The sequence below is a fragment of the Lepidochelys kempii genome, chromosome 1 (genome assembly GCF_965140265.1).
Source record: "Lepidochelys kempii isolate rLepKem1 chromosome 1, rLepKem1.hap2, whole genome shotgun sequence".
Classification (NCBI taxonomy): Eukaryota; Metazoa; Chordata; order Testudines; family Cheloniidae; genus Lepidochelys; species Lepidochelys kempii.
The window spans coordinates 2673327-2695329 of NC_133256.1; the positions used below are offsets into that span (position 1 = coordinate 2673327).

Genomic DNA, 22003 nt, shown 5'->3' on the forward strand with positions numbered 1-22003 from the left:
ACCTCTGCTTTAGTGTGGTGTATTTCCACTTTTAGATGTTAAATTACTGTAATACCCGCATTACTATATGCACAGTTTTCAGAGGAGCAGCCGTGTTCGTCTGTATCCGCAAAAAGAACAGGAGGACTTGCGGCACCTTAGAGACTAACCAATTTATTTGAGCATAAGCTTTCGTGAGCTACAGCTCACTTCATTGGATGCATTCAGTGGATATGATGTAACACAGATTTGCAGCGCCCCCTCTTGATATCCCCTAATGCTGACCCTGGGGCTAATCCTGAGCAGCCATCAGGTTGAGCCCCCGGTTGCTGGCCTGGGCTGCTCTAGTCAGGATGGCGGTGAACAAGACAGGGGGACACTGCACTGCTACCACCATCTGCTCAAAGGTGGTAAGGAACACCTCACGGTCATCACCAGTGCCCATCTTAAAGAGTTTTCCAGGATCAAAGTGGGATTTGAAGTCTCACTGTCAGATTCCCCACTGCCCCTGGAGACCGGAGAAAGGACAGCGTTTGTTGCACCAGGCATTACTGCTGATCCGTGTCCTATTTCTGCAAGGACAGAGGCTCTGCTGGCCACCTGGCCTCTGTCTGGGAGCTGGGAAGCTAAAGAGCCGCCCCTTTCCCAGAGTTGGCCCCATCTGAATGGAGTTCCCTCCTTTTAACTCTTCCTCCATTTCTGGCGTGATTTGTGCATGGGGTGGGTCAGGGCTCCTCCAGTCCAAAGCAGCTCCTCAACTCCTGCCATGCTGGTCCGGCATTATCTGCCCCATCACACACACACTTTCAAAATCGGTTGCCATTTTTTCATCACCAAATGCCTGAGCCACTGAGTGGACACCTTTTAACCCCATCCCCAAAAGCCTTTTGACATTGCACTAGCTCAAGGGAGGCCTTGTAAGATGCAGCCAGTCTTGCAGTTCGTGCAGTTGCTAGTTTCATCAGTATGTTTCTCTGCTTTGAAGTTTATTTTCCAGCCCTTAACTAGAGCGACACATGACTCTCTGGAGTGCTGCTTGTATTTTGCTGTGTGGATTGTGGGGTAATTTCAGCTGTTATTGTACTCCTTCCACACAGCGATCGTAGGCACACCAGGTCCTGTCGTTGTCCATTACGACCAGTGAACGCATAACTTTCTTCCCACTTGCTGGTACTTGAACCTTTCATTTAGATCACTGTTGCACCACATTTTAGTGTGACAGGATTAAAATCCAGAAAGGACACGCCACAATAAACACAATGCAGAGCTCTGCTCACAATTACTGTGGAACTACACCCTGCTTTGACTTACCTTATGCTTCTCGGGGACGTGGAGTCCAGAGATTGGCAGGAGAGCTGTCTCCCATTGATTGAGCGTGTCTTCATCAGACCTGCAAAATCCATGCCGCTGCATTGACTACAGCAGCTCCAAAACCGTGCTCTTCGGGAGGAGACGCTGGCAGCAGCCTCACAGCGGGCAGCCACCATGGGGAGCAGGGACTGCAGAGAGCTGAAAATCGTTTGCGGGCCAGACTGAATCATCCCATGGACCTATAGCTGGGGCCTGTCCCTTGGTGGCCAGCCTCTCAAAAAAGTCATAAAATCAAAGGGTTAGAAGGGACTGCAAGGGTCATCTAGTATAACCCCCTGCCAAGAAGTCCTTCTGCTGTGCTCTGTCCTCCTCCCTCAACTTCCAGCCATGTTCCAGGAACCATGCCCCCATTCTCTCCTCCAGCTGGGCTACCTCCCTCATCCTCTGCAGCTGCCTCTCCTCCCTCTGTCTCTCTCTGGAGCTCCAGCTGTTCCTCTGCCTTGGCCACACTGTCCTGCAGCATTTTGTCCTTTTCCTTCTCCCACACCTGTCGAGTGTCTGGTCTCCCAGACTCCTGATTCCTTTTCTCTGCCCAGCTGAGCTGTATTAGTATCTAGAAGAAGTACGAGAGCTTACCATACAAAAATCATAAAAAGTTACTAATCAAAAGCCTTTTTATTTTCAGAATCTACATATTTGTTGCCCTATATATACTGAAACGAAAAAGAATTCTTTGTCCTTCAGTGAAACTAACGAGTGAAGGGTAAATGAACTCAATGGAAAGTATGTAATTTTTTACCTTCCTTCTTACCTTTGTTGTCAGTGCTGTGGAGAGTTGTTAAGGCTTCTGATTTGTTACAGCTGCTTTGAACTGCTTCTTGGAGCTCCAGTGTTAGCTGCCTGAGCAGAGGACGCAGCTTGCCAATTCAGCAGACTTCGATGTTACTCCTAAAGACAGACCAAAGGCTCAGTTCAGAGGCGAAGGTAGTTGGCCAGGTTTACTGTAGATGAACCAAAATGGAAACAGATTGCTGGCACTTAGTTTAAAAACTAGTCTATGACCTTTTTAAAGTTAAGGGTTGGGGGAAAGCGAACAGGTGCGAACAAGCATGTGGTTCGGAGATCCCTAAGGGGCGGATCTGTTAATAGAGCATCTCTATGTCCTAGAAAGTGCGAGAGGATGGAAAATGATAAAATTATAGGCAGGATCTGATCAGAAACAGTCAAATAAAAAAGGAGTCCCATTCAATCACATTATGTAATAGCAGACAGCTAAAAGGAGACAAGTTTTTAAAGTGCTTATATACCAATGCTAGAAGTCTAAATAATAAAAGGGGTGAACCAGAGTGCCTAGTATTAAATGAAGATATTGATATAAGAGGCATCACAGAAACTTGGTGGAATGAGGATAATCAATGGGATACAGTAATACCAGGGTACAAAATATATGGGAAGGACAGAACAGGTCGTGCTGGTCGGGGAGTGGCACTATATGTGAAAGAAATAAAAGAATCAAATGAAGTAAAAATCCAAAATGACTCAAACTGCACCATAGAATCTCTATGGATGGAAATTCCATGCTCTAATAATAAGACTATAGCGGAAGGGATCTATTACCGACCACCTGACCAGGATGGTGATAGTGACTGTGAAATGCTATTTAAATAAAAAAACCTCAATAATAATGAGGGATTTCAATTATTTCCATATTGACTGGGGACATGTCACCTCAGGACGGGATGGAGAGATAAAGTTTCTTGACACCTCAAATGACTGCTTCTTGGAGCAGCTGGTCCTGGAACCCACAAGAGGAGAGGCAATTCTTGATTTAATCCTAATTGGAGCATCGGATCTGGTCCAAGAGGCGAATATAGCTGGACCGCTTGGCAGGGAAAACACCAGAGTGGCCCAACATGGTTGCATTTAATTTCAAAGGGGAACTACACAAAAATGGGGAGGTTAGTTAAACAGAAATTAAAGGGTACAGCGCCAAAAGTGAAATTTCTGCAAGGTGCATGGAAACTTTTTACAGACACCATAATAGAGGCTCAACTTGAATGTATACCCCAAATTAAAAAAAAAAAAAACATAGTAAAAGAACCAAAAAAGAGCCATCATGGCTAAACAACAAAGTAAAAGAAGCAGTGAGAGGCAAAAAGGCATCCTTTAAAAAGTGGAAGTAAAATCCTAGTGAGTACATCAGAAGCAGGAAGCCGGCTAAATAACCAGTGGGGCCACTGGACGATCGAGGTGCTAAAGGAGCACTCAAGAACAATAAGGCCATTGCGGAGAAACTAAATGAATTCTTTGCATCGGTCTTCACAGCTGAGGACGTGAGGGAGATTCCCAACCCTGAGCCATTCTTTTCAGGTGACAGATCTGAGGAACTGTCCTAGATTGAGCTATTGTCAGAGGCGGTTTTGGAACAAAATGATAAACTAAACAGCAATAAGTCAACAGGACCAGATAGTAGTTCTGCAATTTCACATTTGAGTTCCTTCGGAACTCCTGGGCGAATACCAACTGTAGTCTGTAACCTATCATTTAAATCAGCTTCTGTACCAGACGGCTGGAGGATAGCTAATGTGACTCCAATTTTTAGAAAGGGCTCCAGAGGTGATCCCGGCAATTACAGGCCTGTAAGCCTGCCTTCAGTACTGGGCAAACTTGTTGATACTATAGTAAAGAACAATATTGTCAGATGCACATGCTTTAGATATATATGTAGATGAGATATAGATGTAATATAGATATAGATGAACATAATTTGCTGGGGAAGAGTCAACATGGTTTTAGTAAAGGGAAATCATGCCTCACCAATCTACTAGAATTCTTTGAGGGGGGTCAACAAGCTTGTGGACAAAGGGGATGCAGTGGATATAGGGTACTTAGATTTTCAGAAAGCCTTTGACCAGGTCCCTCACCAAAGGCTATTAAGCAAAGTAAGCTGCCATGGGATAAAAGGGAAGGTGCTCTCATGGACTGGTAACTGGTTAAAAGATAGGAAACAAAGGGTAGATATAAATGGTCAGTTTTCAGAATGGAGAAACGTAAATGGTGGTGTCCCCCAGGGATCTGTCCTGTGACCAGTCCTATTCAACATACTCACAAATGATCTAAAAAAAGGGGTAAACAGTGAGGTAGCAAAATTTGTAGATGGTACAAAATTACTCAAGATAGCTAAGACCCATGCAGACTGGGAAGAGATATAAAAGGATCTCTCAAAACTTGGTGACTGGGCAACAAAATGGCAGATGAAATATAATGTTGATAAATGGAAAGTAAAGCACATCGGAAAGCATAATCCCAACTATACATACAAAATGATGGGGTATAAATTAGCTTTTACCACTCAAGAATGAGATCTTGAAGTCATTGTGGATAGTTCTCTGTAAACATCCTCTCAACGTGCAGTGGCAGTCAAAAAAGTGAACAGAATGCTGGGAATCATTAAGAAAGGGATAGATAATAGGACAGAAAATGTCATATTGCATCCATGTAAATCCATGGTACGCCCACATCTTGAATCCTGTGTGCAGATGTGGTCGCCCCATCTCAAAAAAGATATATTGGAATTGGAAAACATTCAGAAAAGGGCAACAAAAATTATTAGGGGTGTGGAACTGCTTTCATATGAGGAGAGATTAATAAGACTGGGGCTTTTCAGCTTGGAAAAGAGACGGTTAAGGGGAGATATGATTGAGGTCTATAAAATCATGACTGGTGTAGAGAAAGTAGATAAGGAAGTGTTTTTTACTACTTCTCATAACACAAGAACTAGAGGTCACCAAATGAAATTAATAGGCAGCAGGTTTAAAACAAATAAAATGAAGTATTTCTTCCCACAATGCACAGTCAGCCTGTGGAACTCCTTGACAGAGGATGTTGTGAAGGCCAAGATTATAACAGGGTTCCAAAAAGAACTAGGTAAATTCATGGAGGAATGGTCCACCAATGGTTATTAGGCAGGATGGGCAGGGGTGGTGTCCCTAGCCTCTGTTTGCCAGAAGCGGTGAATGAGTGACAGGAGATGGATCACTTGATGATTACCTGTTCTGTTCATTCCTTCTAGGGAACCTGGCATTGGCCACTGTCAGAAGACAGGACCCTGGGCTAGATGGACCTTTGGTCTGACCCATTATGGCCATTCTTATGTTCTTATGAAGCAGGGTATTTGAGCTAGTACTATTTTCATGGGCATATGTGTGGTGGTGTATCTGTAATCACTAAGACAGCACTGTCAGAACAGCAGTATCCTGTCCCCTTGGCCAGCACAAACATACCTGTCCTGTGGCTTCCCCTTTTATACCTTGATACGAACAAGTTGTGCAGCACACTCCAGATGTTGTCAGTTACCATCCTTATCCTTGTACCTGGTAGAACAAAACATCCTCATCCATTATTTCGTCATTCTCTCTTTATCTTATGAGGTGTTGGTGTGTTCCTGTACCATCTCTTTAGAATATGTTTACATAGATACTTGAAAGATCTGTGTGTTTGTGTACCGTCCTCTTGGTCAGGAATGAGCTGACTTGGTTCACTGGCTCCTGGTCTAACTGAAATGTACCATTAAAACAATATTCACCCAATATACTTTTGGCTTAGAGTTAGCACACCTTGACTTAATCTGTTCTTTCATGTTTTCTTAAATTGTTGAGATTAATTAAAATGTCACAACCAATTTAAATCAGCGGGGGACACTTCACACTGCACAGCCCCTCTGAAGATGGGAGTGGTTATAACCCTGGATTCTGTTTAAATGGTAAACTCTGAGCTCAGCAATAGTCTCTATCATGGGTGCAATGAAGCCCGGTAATAGTCTCCGTGGCTCCCAGCTTGGTCAAAGCCCCAGCAGGCTCTCAGCAGCAGTTCCTGGCTTGGACAGAGCTCCACAAAGCAATCTCCATTCCCCGAGTGGGATCCCAGCTCCCCTCCAAGGTGCAGACTACCGTATGCTCTCCCTGCATCCCCTGGAGTGGAACTCTCTCTCTTTCCCAAGGCATCATGGGAGATGCAGTCTCCAAGGCTGGATCGCGGCCCTCAGGATCTTCCCAACTAGAACACCCCCAACTAAGTTCAGAGGCCTCTCTAGTAGAAGGTGCCTACATAAGCATACCATCCTGACTCAGGAGCTAGTCATGCAGGACTGCAGTCTCTGTGCTGGGAGCAGCTCACAGCACCCAGTCCAATTTAGGGTGATCAGATCGAAAATATCGGGACACATGGGGGGGTGATATATCGTATCATACATAAATACGTAGAAAACAAATTGATATTAATAGTAATGGTATATCCATAACCTCAAGAATTATAATAGAACATCACTAACACAATATATTGTAGACATACATTTATAATTAATCCACAGTATTCATTAAAAACCGGTTTGATCTTCTTATCCTCATTATCTCATTTTCATCTGATAACGCACCAAGGCATAATTACACATTAAAACTCATCTAAAATGGTAATTGATACTGAGTAGTTATAATCCATATTTAAACATTCAGATTTGTTTGTACAGTAAACAAATAACACAGGTAAAGGGAGCATTTTTTTTAATTCAGTCAATAAATCAACTTCACAATTTGCACACATGTCAGACATGCCAGCAGTCTCATACTTCTTTGATGACTTTGCCATAGTCAACATTTGCTTCTGATCAAATCACAAAGCTGTAGAAGTCCTTGCAACTCATCTGGAAATTCATTTTGACAAGGGCTGCACACCGCACCAAATCTATGCTCCTCCAATTCCGGACATTAGTCCATGCACCTTTTAGGATTGCAAATCACACGCTCTGTGTATGCGTTGTTGACTGGTATACAGAGCACATATTGAACCAGCTTTGTCATGTTCAGTAATTCAGTGCTATCGTCCTTGTTTTTCAGCACTTGAGACCAGAGTTCCCCAATTGAGTATTTGCCAGGCCCCATCTTGGGGCTGATGTCTTTGAGATACAGTACTCATCGTAAAGCTGATGAAGACCCATTGTTTTCTGTAGATTTACAGCTGTCATGGCCACAGGCAGATCCCTGTTATTCGAATTCCCTAATAACTTTGATGTTCAAGCACTGGGGATTGAACAAACAGCCAGTTGTCGAAAAACTGAACCATTTCTTCAGATATTGGACTGACACACTGTAAAATTTCATGAAGTCTTTCAGGAGATATTTAGCAACGAGAGGCAGCATTTTAGTTAATACATTTTCAACTTCAAAGCCAAAGAATTTATCATTCTTCTGTTGCTGAAATTTAATTCTCAGATTATTCATTATGGCATACACTTTACCGACTGTCACACTCTCATTTTCCAAACAGAGCACAGCATCATTGAAGACTTTCAGGACATTCTGGGAGAAAAACAGATGAACCTCAACTTTGCTAGGCCCCTCAGCATGTTCACCATTTTCCATGTCAGAGAAAAGCATCCATAGAAGTTTTGGACACCCTTCACTGCTAATAGAAACAAAGTAGCTCCTAACACCCTGCCACATATTTAGAAGCTTGTTTACAGCTGGGAAAAGACTCAACCAGTGTGTCAGAACGTGGTGCAGTAAAGTGGCGTGCTGTATATCCACACACTGATTCAAAGTCAGACATAGTTTCAGTGCTGCTACTCTTTCAGCAGAACTGCTGAAATGACTGAACGTTTTAATCACCAGAGTCTCGTTGTCAGTTTGCAGGGTACTGCTAGCGTGTTTCACAGCATTGTGCACAAGATGCAGAATACGGGCAGGGCTGTTTGCAGGCAAGATATTTTCATTTTTTAAAAATTCTGGTACACGGATTGTCATTTTCCATAATTCATGTTTGCATTCTGAGTGCAGTAGGAAGACACTTTGCTGAGGTCTAGTTTGTGTGTTGCAAGTTTTTCAAGTAAGGTGTCCCTTTTATTCTCTCTCTAGTCTCTTCGCTTTGCTCATAGAAGTCTAATAGTTTATCTCGGACCCCATGTTCAGGTGTGCAGTAGCTCAGTGATAAAGGGCAAGTTTTCTCATTGCCCTTGTTAGAGGCGTCTGTGGCAACGGAGAAATAGGGACCGTCTGGCTTGCTGAGGTCTTTTGAAAAATCTGTCGAGAGTAGCGACAGCATATTTTCGATCAATGCCTCTGTTTTAGTCTGGCCACAGTTGATGTGCTTCACAATCGTTGAATCTGGATAATGTATGGGGAGATTTCGGCAAACCAGTAAAGTGCCTAAAACCACTACGGCTTATTGCTAAAAGCAGCCAAGTCAGCAAGCTGTAAATTGGCCATGCAGCACTCTCAGTTTCACCAAGGCAGGAGTGGGGGGTGGGGGGGATTGGGGTGCCACAGAAAGGGCAGCTTGACCCCGTGTCCTTCCTGATAAGAATTGTGTTCAAGTGGCTGATACATGCATTTTCAAAGAGCAGGATGTGCCCCAGGAATGTCTATTGGGGCCTGAAGGCTGCAACTCTGGAAAAACCCACACCTGGTTAATCAATAATCAGAAGAAACCTCTTGCTTGACCATTGAAACTGCTTGCTTAATAAGTTTTCCTTAAGGGACATGTCATTGTATTACTAATGTATGAAGAAGGGGGGAAAGTTTGAGGTAGTGGGGGACACTTTTTGGACTCTCCCCCTGGATACATCTTGCAGTCCCCACTGGCAGACGGAAGATTTGGCCACCGGAAGCCTGCCGCTGTTTCACTCGAGAGCCACACTCAGCTTTGGTAATTATCAAGGGTTGGGGGTGTTTTACTAACCTTTTGCGGACGTGTGTTAGTGCTTGAGTCTAAGTCAAGTCAAGTGAAACCAGCCTTGTGTTGTCCTGTTTGTGCCGCCATCTATCGGACGGACGGCCGTGTCTCCCCTGATTTATTTCCTGACACCACCTCACACAGTGGAAAAGAGCTTTGGGTTGAAAGAACCCCGGGTAACAATACAAGGTAGGGGCCAGTTTAAGTTCACAGTCACTCAAGCAATAGCAGTGTTAATGGACTAATGTGCGGTAAACTTAATTTTGCTCAGCAGAGATAACCTGTTTTTTGAAGGATTCATTTGGCCTGCTAAAAAATTCGAGACCAGGGTATTGCTCCTGTGAGTCTTGGTGTTGGAAGCGACCTCAGGAGCTCATCTAGTCCAACCCCCTGCTGAAAGCTGGACCAATCCCAACTAATTCATCCCGGCCAGGGCTTTGTCAAGCTGGGCCTTAAAAACCTCTAAGGAAGGAGACACAAACACCTACCTAGGTAATGCATTCCAGTGCTTCACCCCCCTCCTAGTGAAATAATTTTCACACGCCCACTGCTGAGAAGTGCTTTCATGGAGGGTTTTTTTTGTTGTTGTTTTTTTTTTTACAGCAGATGCATTTTTCCATCTAGAGTCCCATCTCAAGTCCCATAAACTAGACAATTCCAGTTGCACTCCCAGTGGGGTGCACTCCAAGCATGATGTGTGCCAGGCTGTGCAAAGAAGGTAAAGAAGCCCTCTAGAGTGTAAAACACATCCTGTTGCTGTCCAGTTTATTTTGCAGGCCTCAACTAAAACCAGCTGTAACTGAGGAGCCATGCAGTGTGTGTCTGTGTGTGTCTGTGTATCAGTGGGGTGACCCTGCAGCAATTTTTGCTTTACTCCATGTATGCAACCTGCAGCCCCATCATCACACTGGGCTACGGCCAGCAAGTCTGCAGTCTCCGATGCTTGTAAAAATTGCTTAATGTTGGGATAGATGGTGCCAGGATCCCCACGCTCAGAGCAATCAGCAAATCCTAGAAATCATTCCTTTATGTCCAGATTTTCTGGGTATCTCACACAGCCTGTCATTTCTTCTTGTTTAAAACGGTGTGCTTCGTTAACAAGAACAGTACAAAACCCCTTCTCCTGAACTTTTGGAATGATTCTGCTTTTCGCAATATCAGCAGGATTTTGTAAAAGCTTGTTTTGAGTTGAGTGGTGTGTGAGATTGAAAGTACCACTCAGGTTTTATTTGTTTTGTTTTTGGTTGTTAGTTTTTTGCTAATATTTCATCACAGTGTGAAAACAAATTGCATAATTCCAGAAAATTTCCACCGTTTGCTGATTCTTCTCTCTCCTCCTGCCCCCACAGTGCAATTCCTTGGTTAGCCAGGTAAAGCAGTACCCTGGTGATTCTTGCAGCGTACTCTGTTTTCATGTGACGCCAGCTTGTGAGAATTTGACAAGTGTACCACTATAGAGCCCACTTCTTTTGACTGTTTGAAAAAATGCCACCTTTTAGATCACTGCTTGTGAATGGCAGAGTGGAAAAATATAAGAAAAAAGCTTCAGAAACATTCAGTCTCTTACTTAGTTTTCCAGGGGTTTGAGAGACCCTGCATTCACTGAAAACAGTCTGCAAGGAAAGCAGAAAACTGCATCTCCCTGCTTGCTGTACCCTAGAAATAAAAATGCCTTCTAATATTACCCCCCTGCCAGCAACCTCCCCCTTACCCTCAGTTCCCCTATGAGAAAGCGGCTGCCTCTCCCTGCAGCTCCCAGCTATTTGGTGCATATGCTCTTTGTTTTCCCCCTTTCGGTCCCTGGCTCCAGCAAGCGCTGCAGGTTGGGGAGAGGCATTCTGTAGGCAAATCCTGAAAGTACCACACAGGGAGGTAGGAGAGGGCAGTAGCCAAACCCTTGCAGAAAACTGGAGGGTTATGTGACCCTGCATACACCCGTAGAACCTAGGCCAGGAAGGGACATTGAGAGCTCGTCTAGTCCAGTCCCCTGCTCTCATCACAGGACTAAGTATTATCTAGACTATTCATGACAGGTGTTTGTCTAACCTGCTTTTAAAAACCTCCAATGATGGAGATTCCACAACCTCCCTAGGCAATTTATCTCAGAGCCTAATCACCCTGACAGTTAGGAAGTTTTTCCTAATGTCCAACCTAAACCTCCCTAGCGGCAATTTAAGCCCATTGCTTATTGTCCTGTCCTCAGAGGTTAAGGGGAATATTTTTTGTCTCTCTCCTTGTAACAACCTTTCAGGTACTTGAAAACTGTTATCATGTCCTCCTCCCCCCCCCCCCCGCAGTCTTCTCTTTTCCAGACTAAAGAAACCCAATTCTTTCAAACTTCCCTCATAGGTCATGTATTCTAGACCTTTAAATATTTTTGTTACTGTTCTCTGCACTTTCTCCAATTTGTCCACATATTTTCTGAACTGTAGCACCCAGAACTGGACACAAGACTCCAGTTGAGGCTTGATCAGCACGGAGTAGAGCGGAAGAATTACTTCTCTTGTCTTGTCTCTTGTCAACACTCCTGCAAATACATCCCAGAACGATGTTCGCTTTTTTGGAAACAGCGTTACATTGTTGACTCATATTTAACTTGTGGTCCGCTATGACCCCCAGGTCCTTTCCCGCAGTACTCCTTCCTAGGCAGACATTTCCCATTTTGTGTGTGTGCAACTGATTGTTCCTTCCTAAGTGGAGTACTTTGCATGGGTCCTTATTGAATTTCATTCTATTTACTTCAAACCATTTCTCTAATTTGTCCAGATCATTTTGAATTTTAATCTCATCTTCCAAAGCACTTGCAGCCCCTCCCAGCTTGGTATCATCCGCAACCATTGTAAGTTTACTTTCTTTGCCACTGTCTAAATCACTGATGAAGATATTTAACAGAACCAGACTTGTAACTGATCCCTGCGGAACCCCACCCATTATGACCTTCCAGCATGACTGTGAACCACTGATAACTACTCTCTGGGAATGGTTTTCCAACCAGTTATGCACCCACTTTATAATAGCTGTATCTAGGTTACATTTTAGGGTGACCAGGTGTCCAATTTTTGACTGGAACACCGGGCCAAAAAGGGACCCTGGGAGCTGCAATCAGCACTGCTGACTGGGCCGCTAAAGGTCTGCTCGATGGTGCTGTGCAGCCAAGGCAAGCTACTCCCCACCTGTTCCAGCCCCGCCCCGCGCTGTGCCCCCGAAGCGGCCAGCAGTTCCGGCTCCTACCCGTGTGGGCCATGGGGCTCCGCGTGTTGCCCCTGACCTGAGCACTGGCTCCGCTCTCCAATTGGCTGGGAACCAGCCAATGGGACCTGGGGGCGGGGGCAGTGCTTGCAGGTGAGAGCAGCAGGCGAAGCCTCCCCCCGGAGCCGGACCTGCTGGTCGCTTCTGGCCTGGGGTGCAGCACAGAGCCAGGACAAGCAAGTAAGCCCGTGCCCCAATCCTGAGCCCCCCTCAACCTGGAGCCCCCTCCTGCACCCCAAACTCCTCATCCCTGCACAATCCCAGAACCCATACCCAGAAACTGTACCCCCTCCTGCACCCCGCCCCCCTGCACCCCAGACCCACACCTCCAACCCAGAGAATTCACCCCTCCCACACCCCAATTCTGTGCCCCAGCCCAGAGCCCCCTCCCACACCCTGAACCCCTCACACCCACCCCATCCCAGGGCTCTCACCACCTCCTGCACCCCAACCCCCTGCCCCAGTCCACAGCCCCCTCCCACACTCCAAATCCCTCATCCCCAGCCGCACACCAGAGCCTGCCCCAGCCTGGAGCCCCCTCCCACACCCAGAACTCTTCATTCCTGGCCCCACCCTGGAGCCTGCACCCCCATTTAGAGCCCTCACCCTCTCCTATACCTCAACCTCCTTCACCAGCCCAGTGGAAATGAGTGAGGGTGGGGGACAGTGAGCCACCAAGGGAGGGGGAATGTAGTGGGCAGGGCCTTGGGGAAGGTGAGGGCTCGGGTGTTCGGTTTTGTGCCAATAGAAAGTTGGAAACCCTATTACATTTCCCTAGTTTGCTTATGAGAAGGTCATACAAGACAGTATCAGAAGCTTTACTAAAGACAAAATACACCACGTCTACCGCTTGCCCCCCTCCAAAAGGCTTGTTACCCTGTCAAAGAAAGCTACCAGGTTGGTTTGACATGATGGAGAGGGGTTTGGCCGGGGCTCGTCCCTCTCGGGGGCAGCGGGGAACCACACCACCTCCTTCTGTCCTCACAGTTGCTGGTGGGGAGTCAGTCTGCCATGGGAGTTTCTCGCCATGGTGGAGGTAGGGGCAACACCAACAGTGATTCGTGCCCAGCCGGTGGTCGGCAGGTACCAATGAGTCAATGGCTCAGGCCCTCTGGCAGGGGTGGAGCAACCATCTATTATAGCCCTGGGTCAGGTCGGGGCAAGAAAGAGTCAGTGGCTCAGGCCCTCAAGCAGGGGCTGAGCAGAGGCAGGTAAATAGCAAGTCCAGGCTCTTGGCTCAGAAGGGCCTGGGAGAGGGGAGACTGCCACCCACAGGTTGGGGGGGGGGGCAGGCCCTCCCGCGCCACTGCATCCCAGCCCGGGGCCCTAGCCGCGGGAGAAGACCCACTGCTGCCTCAGCGGGGATCCTGGCCACAACACACTGACATGGGCTCTGGGCGTGCTGCATCCAGGCTAGGGTCGGCTGCCCCCGGGCTACTTCCGAACTCCCCCTCTGGAGGTACCTGGGTCAAGACGGTATCCTCTGGGGAGTCAAGCACCATGGGGTCCTCCGGGTAACTGGCGAGGGGCAGGCTGGGCAGCTCCTCCTGGCTCTGGTCAGCATCAGGCATTGGCAGGTCAGGCCAGTCCTCAGTTCTGCCGCAGGTTCTCCCAGCCGGAAGCTAGACCAGAGGCATCTGGCCTCTCCGGCGGCTGCTCCATGAGTGAGCTCTGTGGCTGGGCTTTTATACTTCCTGTCCTGCGCCTGACCCTCTGAGGGGTGCGTTCGGAGCTCTCTGAGTCTGCCCACTCTGGTGTTTATAGGGGCTCATCCCTCTGCTAGGCGGTGGGGAACCCCCCCCCCCCTTTTACACATGAATTGTTTTTCATTAATCCATGCTGATTGTTACTTATCACCTTATGTTTGCCAATGGATTGCTTAATTATTTGATCCATTATTTTTCCGGGTACTGATATTAAGCTGGCTCATCTGTTATTCCCAGGTTGTCCTTATTTCCCCCTTTATAGATCAGTGCTATATTTGCCATTTTCCAATCTTCTGGAATCTCTCCCGTCTTTCATGACTTTTCAAAGTTAATCGTTAATGACTCAGATATCTCCTCAGTCAGCTTCCTTAGTATTTTAGGGTGCATATCATCAGGCCCTGGTGACTTGAAGACACCTATCTTGTCTAAGTAATTTTTAACTTGTTCTTTCCCTATTTTAGCTTCTGATCCCAACTCATTTTCACTGGCATTCACCACAACCTTTTTGGTGAAAACTGAAACAAAGATGTCATTAAGGACTTCTGCCACTTCCACATTTTCTGTTATTGTTTCCCCCCACCACCACATTGAGTAATGGGCCTACCCTGTCCTTGATCTTCCTCTTGCTTCCAATGTAATTGTAAAATGTTTTTGTGTTGCCCTTTATGTCTCTATCTGGTTTGATTATTTTTTGTGCCTTGGCTATTCTAATTTTGTCTCTACATGCTTCTATTATTTGTTTATATTCACCCTTTATAATTTGACCTAGTTTCCACTTTTTGTAGGACTCTTTTTCAATTTTTAGATCATTGAAGATGATCCTTAATAGGCAGCAGGTTTAAAACAAATAAAAGGAAGTCTTTCTTCACACAACATACAGTCAACCCATGGAACTCCTTGCCAGAGGATGTTACGAAGGCCAAGAGTTTAACAAGATTTAAAAAAGAACTAGATAAATTCATGGAGGATAGGTCCATCAATAGTTATTTCCTGGGATGGTGTCTCTAGATTCTGTTTGCCAGAAGCTGGGAATGAGCAACCAGGGATGGATCAGTTCAGGGGTGGTCATAAGTTCAAGATCTTCAATCCCAAACTGCTAAACTTGGTTTCCTGTTTCACAAACTCCAACATGAAATCTCAACACCTATTTTTGGTGTCTTTGACCACAGAAATAGCCAGTGTGTATTGTAAAAATTCCATCTGAAATAAAACTCCAAAATCATGTGTGCAAGTCAGTAAGTTGTGATTTAGTTGGGTAGGATTTGGGAATGATTTAGTTGGGGTTGGTCTTGCTTTGAGCAGGGTGTTGGACTAGATAGCTTCTTGAGGTCTCTTCCAACCCTAATCTTCTAAGATTCTAAGTTATTTGACTCAAAGGCGATATCATAGTTTAACACAGCAGTCATGTTCTCAAAAACAGACCGTTTCATAACTGTCAACAAGAAGCTCTCCTAGAATGTCCTCAATTCCTGCAGCAGCTTTCCTGTATTAGCACTTTCCAAATGAAACATTTGGTTTATCTTCCAGGCTTCCTGAAGGATTAGACATAGAAAGATCAGGTAAATTTTGTTAACTGGATCACTGCATATTTGATAAAGAAGTTCAGCCTTGTAGTTTCTTTCTTTGACTTTGGCAATCTGAAAGCATAGCTTCTGTTTGTCTGAACAGATCCAGAAGCCTGTTCACACAGGGACTAATGGAAAGCCACTTTGTGTCAAAAAGCTGCAGTTTTCTTTTGGTGTTCTGGAAGTAATAGAAAGGCTGAGTAACAGGATGTGTGGGAGTGGGGAAGGATGGGTGATGCTGATAGAAAACAGGTGATGGTCAGAGAGAAGAAACTCAGCAACAGAGAGAACAGTGTTTGATCATGGAATGAAAAGACCATAGGTGTGAGGAAGTTCTCAGATTGTAAACTCCCACAACGTTGAGCTCAGCCAAAATGAAAAAGAGCATCCTTGACTGATGAGGATATATCCTTCCTCCTCTTGTCATGCAGGTTTAAAGTCAGTGGCCCCCAGCGATCACCTTCTGCAGGTGCATTTGCCCACTTGTCACAAAGCTCTTTGGTTTTGACCCTGTACATGATAGGGTTGAGCGTGGGTGGTACGATGAAACAGAGGTTGGCCAAGATGATGTGAACATGCGGAGCAATGCCCTGACCAAACTGGTGTGTCAGAATGGAGAAGTGGATGGGAGTATATGATGTCAGCATGACACAGAACAGCTTCCAGGCCAGGGATACCCATTAGGATGAATAATGAAGGGGTGAAGTTGAAAGCTGCCATCAGTTGACTGATGCATCGATTGGGCTCAGAAAAAGTCAAGATGCCTGTGAAGGGAGAAAAGCAGAGTGAGGGAGGTTACAGGCTTTTTAACAAATACTATGGTTAATATTTTGTAGTTATTAAAAATCTGGAAAGTTGCCAACATTTGCAAATGACACCAGAGTACTTAGATCACAGTCAAGTCCAAAGGAGATGTCAGATGGAGCTAACCATGCCAGTGAATGGGCAGCATGATGGCAGATGAATTTCGATGTCAATAAACTGTGATGTGTATGCCCATTGGAGGGAAAAGCTTGAACTCCTCAAACACCTAATAAGGTTCTAATTTAACTGTATGAACTCTGGACAGAAATGAAGCAAAACACTGCAGTCCAGGAGCAATAGGGTTGACAATCATACACAAAATACAATTCCATGAGAGCAGTCAATGTTTCACCCTCCTCTGGACTCCTCTGTGTCATACTGGGCACCCTTCTGAGACAGTACATTACAGAACTAGAGGGGGATCAGGGAAGGGCAATGAGAATGATCAAGGCCCTGGGGAAACTCTCATATGAAGAGAGGTTGAAAATACTGATTTTTGCCTTAGAAAGAAGATGAACAAGAGGGGGCACGAGAAAAGTCTGTAAATTACTGACTGGCAGAGAATATATCGAGAATGTGTTTCCCCGGTCTCATAACACAAGATAAAGAGGACACTCAATTAAACTGAAATGTAGCATATTCAAAACATGAAAAATGTGGAATTAGGCTGAAAAAACAATGAGGAGTCCAGTGGCACCTTAAAGACATTTATTTGGGCGTAAACTTTCTTGGGCTATAACCCACTTTGTCAGATGCATGGAGTGGAAATTACAGTCGGCTGGTATAAATATACTAACACATGAAAATTTGGGAATTACTTTACCAAGTGGAGGACCAGTGCTAATGAGGCCAATTCAATCAAGGTGGATGTGGCCCACTCCCAACAGTTGACGAGAAGGTGTGAATATCAAAGAGTGGGGGAAATTACTTTTTGTAGTGAGCCAGCCATTCCCAGTCTCTGTTCAGACACAGTCTGATAATGTCACATTTGCAAATTAATCCCAGCTCTGCAGTTTCTCATTGAAGTCTGTTTTGGTGAAGAGTGGCCACTTTTCAGTCTGTTACTGAGTGTCCAGGGAGATTGAATCATTTTTTAATGTTACCATTCTTGATGTCTGAATATATGAATTTCAGCATTGCTGCCCACCTCTCTGTGTACACCTTCTGTCTGCCCTATAACCCCCAGTGCTCCCCACCTCGCCATCTACATAACCCTGCCTCCCCACATACTCCAGCGCTTGCCTGATTGTCTGTGTACCCACTGCTTTCCCAAACAACACCCAGCACTGCCTGCCTGTCCATATACACCCCATGCCTAACTCTGCAAGGTCCAGAAATGCCCACCTGTCCTTGTAGACCCCCTGCCTGCTCCCACATCCCCCAGCACTGCCTATCTGTCTGTGTATACACCCTGATTGCTCCACAACTCCCAGAGCTGCTGCTTCTCTGTGTTGACTATGCTATTTGCCCCCACAACCAACAGCGCTGCCCGCCTGTCCATGCACCCCCTGCCTCCCCACAAGCCCCAGCACTGCCCGCTTTTCCATGTACCACCTGCATGCCCCAACAACCAACGGTGCCGCCCGCTTGTGTGTGCACCTGCCCCCTGCCTCCCCGCACAGCCCTGAGCATCGCTTGCCTCTCCATGTGGGGCCTCCACACTCACGACTTCCAGCCCTGCCACACAGTGACACCCCTCACCCAGGACCAAAACCAGGTGCCAGACCCGATAGCGACAGCTCACAGAAATACCTTCTCAGACAAGGTTAAACTCAGTGTCTGCCTGCACCGGTGAAACAGGGGAGATCAGAATGAACAGCCTCTCCGGAGGCGAAGGGAACCCCAGCAGCTGCTCAGCCTATGCAGGGTGTTGGAGGTAGAAATTGAGAGAACGGGAAGGTTTGACTCGGGAGTCAGGACCATTCACTCCATTATCACTGTTCATTGCATCAGAGTTGCTATGGATAGTGCACTCCCCCTCCCGCGCACACACACACTGTGCATTCCTGGACCTTCTCTGCTGAGATTTCCAACCCTGCCTGGTTTCCTCCGTGCCAGAAACATGCTTTTCTTTTTACTGCTTTTTGGTGTTTCTTGTCCTCTCCAGAACCAGAGATGCAGGGGCACAGAGAAAGTAGAGCCCTCCTGCTCGCTGAAAAATTTACTATCCTCATTGTTCTGAAACTGTAAACCTGTGAGTTTGAGATTTCAACAGTTCTCTTCTCAGTTTTTCTTCAGGCCAAACAAGCTCACCCATTCTTCGAGGCCACAGAACGACTCCAGTTGAAGTCACTGGAGGCTCATGGCCGGTGTAAATCAGGGCATTTATTTAAGTCCCCACATGTGAATTTAGAGTGAATTCCTGTTGAGAGTTTTGCCATTGAAATCAGTGAAAGCAGTTTCTCCTTTACTGTTTAACTTTCGGCTCTGAGATGTGAAAATCACGGCTTCAGGTCCTGCTCCAGAGAGTGCTATTCTGTTATGGTTAGGGTTAGGGTCATGGTGCTCAAAGAGTCTGAAGGAAATCCCCAGTTTATATGGCATTCTGAGACCGGGTATGAAAGATGAGGATTTCAAACATGTGAGCCCTGAATTTGCTCTCAGGGAGGACAGTGTCAAATGGGAGTGACCAACTGAGGGCAGAATGTGAGAGCAGAATCTGCCCAGTGTGTGACCCATTCTTGTTGTGAACCCTGTGATAACACAAATACCCACTGCAGAGGCTTTGGCTGCATTTCCCAACAGGGCAGTGGAGTCGCTGAATTAGAAAACTTGAGCAAACCAGAGGAAAAACTAGACAGCCCCCAAAAGGCAGCGAATGAGACAGAGAGAAGGACTCAGGAAGGGTTCCGAGGTTCAAGTCAAGAACCGTCTGAGTAGAAATTCACCACCACGGCAACCTGAACGTTTAGTATTGTCAGAAAGACCAAGGGATTTACCTGGTAAATTGGAACTACAAATGGACTAGAAATCATCTAGACAAATTCTCATTTTAAGATCAGTTCCTTGTCTCTGACTGAGCCCTGAGCACTAACTTTAATGCAGAAACAAGAAACTCACCAAAATCCTGATCAGCAGAGAGCGGAAATCTCCTTCCAGTGACAGGAAGGCAGAGCCCTGAGAATCGGTGTAGGAATTTCACATCTCCCACTCGGCATGCTGGACAGTATCCTTTGTGTCTCCTGTACTGTCCCTGAGGACTCTCTGGTTGGCCAGAACTCCTGGAGAATTCCCTGAACTCCGTGAAGAACGGAAAATAGACCCTGGAAAAATTCATCCTGAAAGCCTCCCCAGGGAGTGAAGAAATGATTTGCAAACACCAGGAGCTCAGATTACCAGGGCAAACTGAATCTCACAGACTGTTCATTTTAGCAATTGGTGATGGCTTTCTTTTCTGTGTGTAGCCTCTACAAAGTCGCTGCCACACTGTGAGATGACATGATCCTGAATTGATACAAGCTGAAGGGGCTGGAAAAGGCTTTCTTCTCCCAGGATTCTGGCATCAAGAGTATTTGCCAGTGTCCCTTTGTGAGATCTAAAATTGAATATATATCTGGCAGCTCCCAGTGTTCATCTACTCTTTGCAGCAGGTAAGTATTTCAATACTGTGTTGATCTTTCAGAAATCCATGCAGAAATGGGTTGTACTAACCTCTGTGAGAACTAATACAATGGGGCTTCTCCACTCACTGTGTGATTCCTTCACCACTCCGAAGTCCAGAATCACCTGGAATTCACTGAGATTCCCTGAGATTCCCAAATCTGTTGTCCAGGGGCCATTTTTATTTTATTATTTTATGTTATGTCTGGATCTTTTCTTCCGGCTACATTCCCTCTCCCATACTTGCATCACAGATGCCTGAGTGACTAATTTGCATTTCAGACGGTATGAGTGTTAGGGGATGTCACCTCCGGGGAGCAGTCTGGGAGCCGTGCAAACTGCTGTGCCCCTCTAATCACCCAACTGAGCTGATCCTTGTTCACACTGTTTTGCTCGTAATTCAGTGTCTCCAGGTCCTGTTATCACCCAGCATGACAGCAGAGGGTGAAAACACACCCAAACGGAGCTACCTGAGGGCTTACCTAAGCCACAGAAGTGCAGACAATGGACATCAGCCGATTTCCCAACTCCTGAGGCTCCCAACCCCCAATGCAGTATAAACCGACATTTATACTGTCTTGCACTGCACAGGGATTTGTACAATGGAGCTCATTAATAGAGTTTGCCCTCCCCTTGTTGTGGGAAGGATATGCAACAAGTCCGCGTTAATCAAGCTGAGATTTTCTCCAGACACTCAAGGGCACACTGATTTAGATTTAAATAAAAAAAGTGTAACTAAAAAACAATGGATTTTAACCAATTAAAAATGATCCTAACCAGGTCAAAGCAGATTACCTAGCAAATAAAAAAAAAAACCCAAACTAAGCCTAAAATACTAGATAGATTGGATATGAATTAGCAGTTTTTCATCCTAGTTGGTGATACAAGCAGTCCACTGGGTTTCCATACACAGGCTAGAAATGCTTTCAGCCTGGGACCAGCACTTCCCCCAGTTCAGTCTTTTTTTCTCGGGAGACAAGTGTCAGAGGGGTAGCCATGTTAGTCTTTCAGGTGCCACTGGACTCCTCGTTGTTTGTGGATACAGATAAACAGATTTAATTGGGCATAAGCTCTTGTGGGTAAAAAATCCACTTCTTCAGATGCAACATGCATCTCAAGAAGTGGTTTTTTTACCCACAAAAGTTTATGCCCAAGTACATTTGTTAATCTTTAAGGTGCCACTGGACTCCTTATTGTCTTTCTCGGGTGTTTCCAGGAGTTCTCTTGCGTGGGGAGTGAGGGCTCTAGATGATGTCACACCCAACCTTATATATCTTTAACATATGGGGGAAATCCTTTGTTCCCCCCCAAAAAAATTCCACTTCTAGTTTCTGGAAAAATACACCTACCCATAATGGAGTTCCATGTCATGTGCTCTGGTCACATGTCCTGCTGAGTGAAAGCAACCATTATCCAAAGGCTATCTGAAGCGGCAATCAGAAGAGAGACAAACACAGGGAATTTGCCTGGGGGGAGTTACCACAGAGTTTTTTGCCTTTCAGGTTTCTGTGAGCAGTAAATACAACATTTGAAGAGGCTTTTAGAAGGAAGACAATATGGATTGTGAGTGATCAGCTGTTGTGACCTGCAAAGGATATGCCATGTTTGTCCTTCTCCCAGAGGATAGAAGCGACTTTGTCTGTATAAAGTGCAAGCTGGTCTCCATATCGGAAGAGAAGGTTAAAGGACTAGAGACCCAAGTATCAACCCTGCATTGCATCGGAGAAAATGAAGACTTTCTTCAGTTGGTTCTGCAGGCACAGCATACTGAAGAATCAGAGAGGGCAGCGCAGAAGGGGGAAGAAAATTGGCAGCATGTGACGTCCAGTAGAAGAAAGAGGAGAACCCTTGTACCCGCAATGCCCATAGAGGTCAGAAACCGTTTTCAGGTTCTCTGCACAGGTACTCTGGCAGAGAACAGTTTGTACAGTAGAAAGAGAGTCTGAAATAAGACCCTGAACTAGAGGCCCAGTATCAGGCCTTCACCCTGAGCAAGAGTTGTAGCTCAAAGCAAGCACTGCTCACAGGTGCAGCATAGCTCAGCCAGCCTCTCGGTCAGACTGT

At 45.8% G+C, this 22003-nt stretch overlaps 1 protein-coding gene across 1 annotated transcript in view; it reads right to left on the reverse strand.

The window, feature by feature from the left end:
- Positions 1–271: 271 nt before the first annotated feature.
- The window catches only part of LOC140905558 (uncharacterized), a 32526-nt gene continuing 10794 nt past the window's right edge, over positions 272–22003 (reverse strand). The window contains exons 3-4 of the mRNA XM_073329085.1: positions 1291–1369; positions 272–424 (exon numbers count right to left, since the gene is read on the reverse strand). Coding sequence (XP_073185186.1) covers positions 272–424; positions 1291–1369 — 232 coding nt within the window. The remainder of the gene's footprint in view (positions 425–1290; positions 1370–22003) is intronic.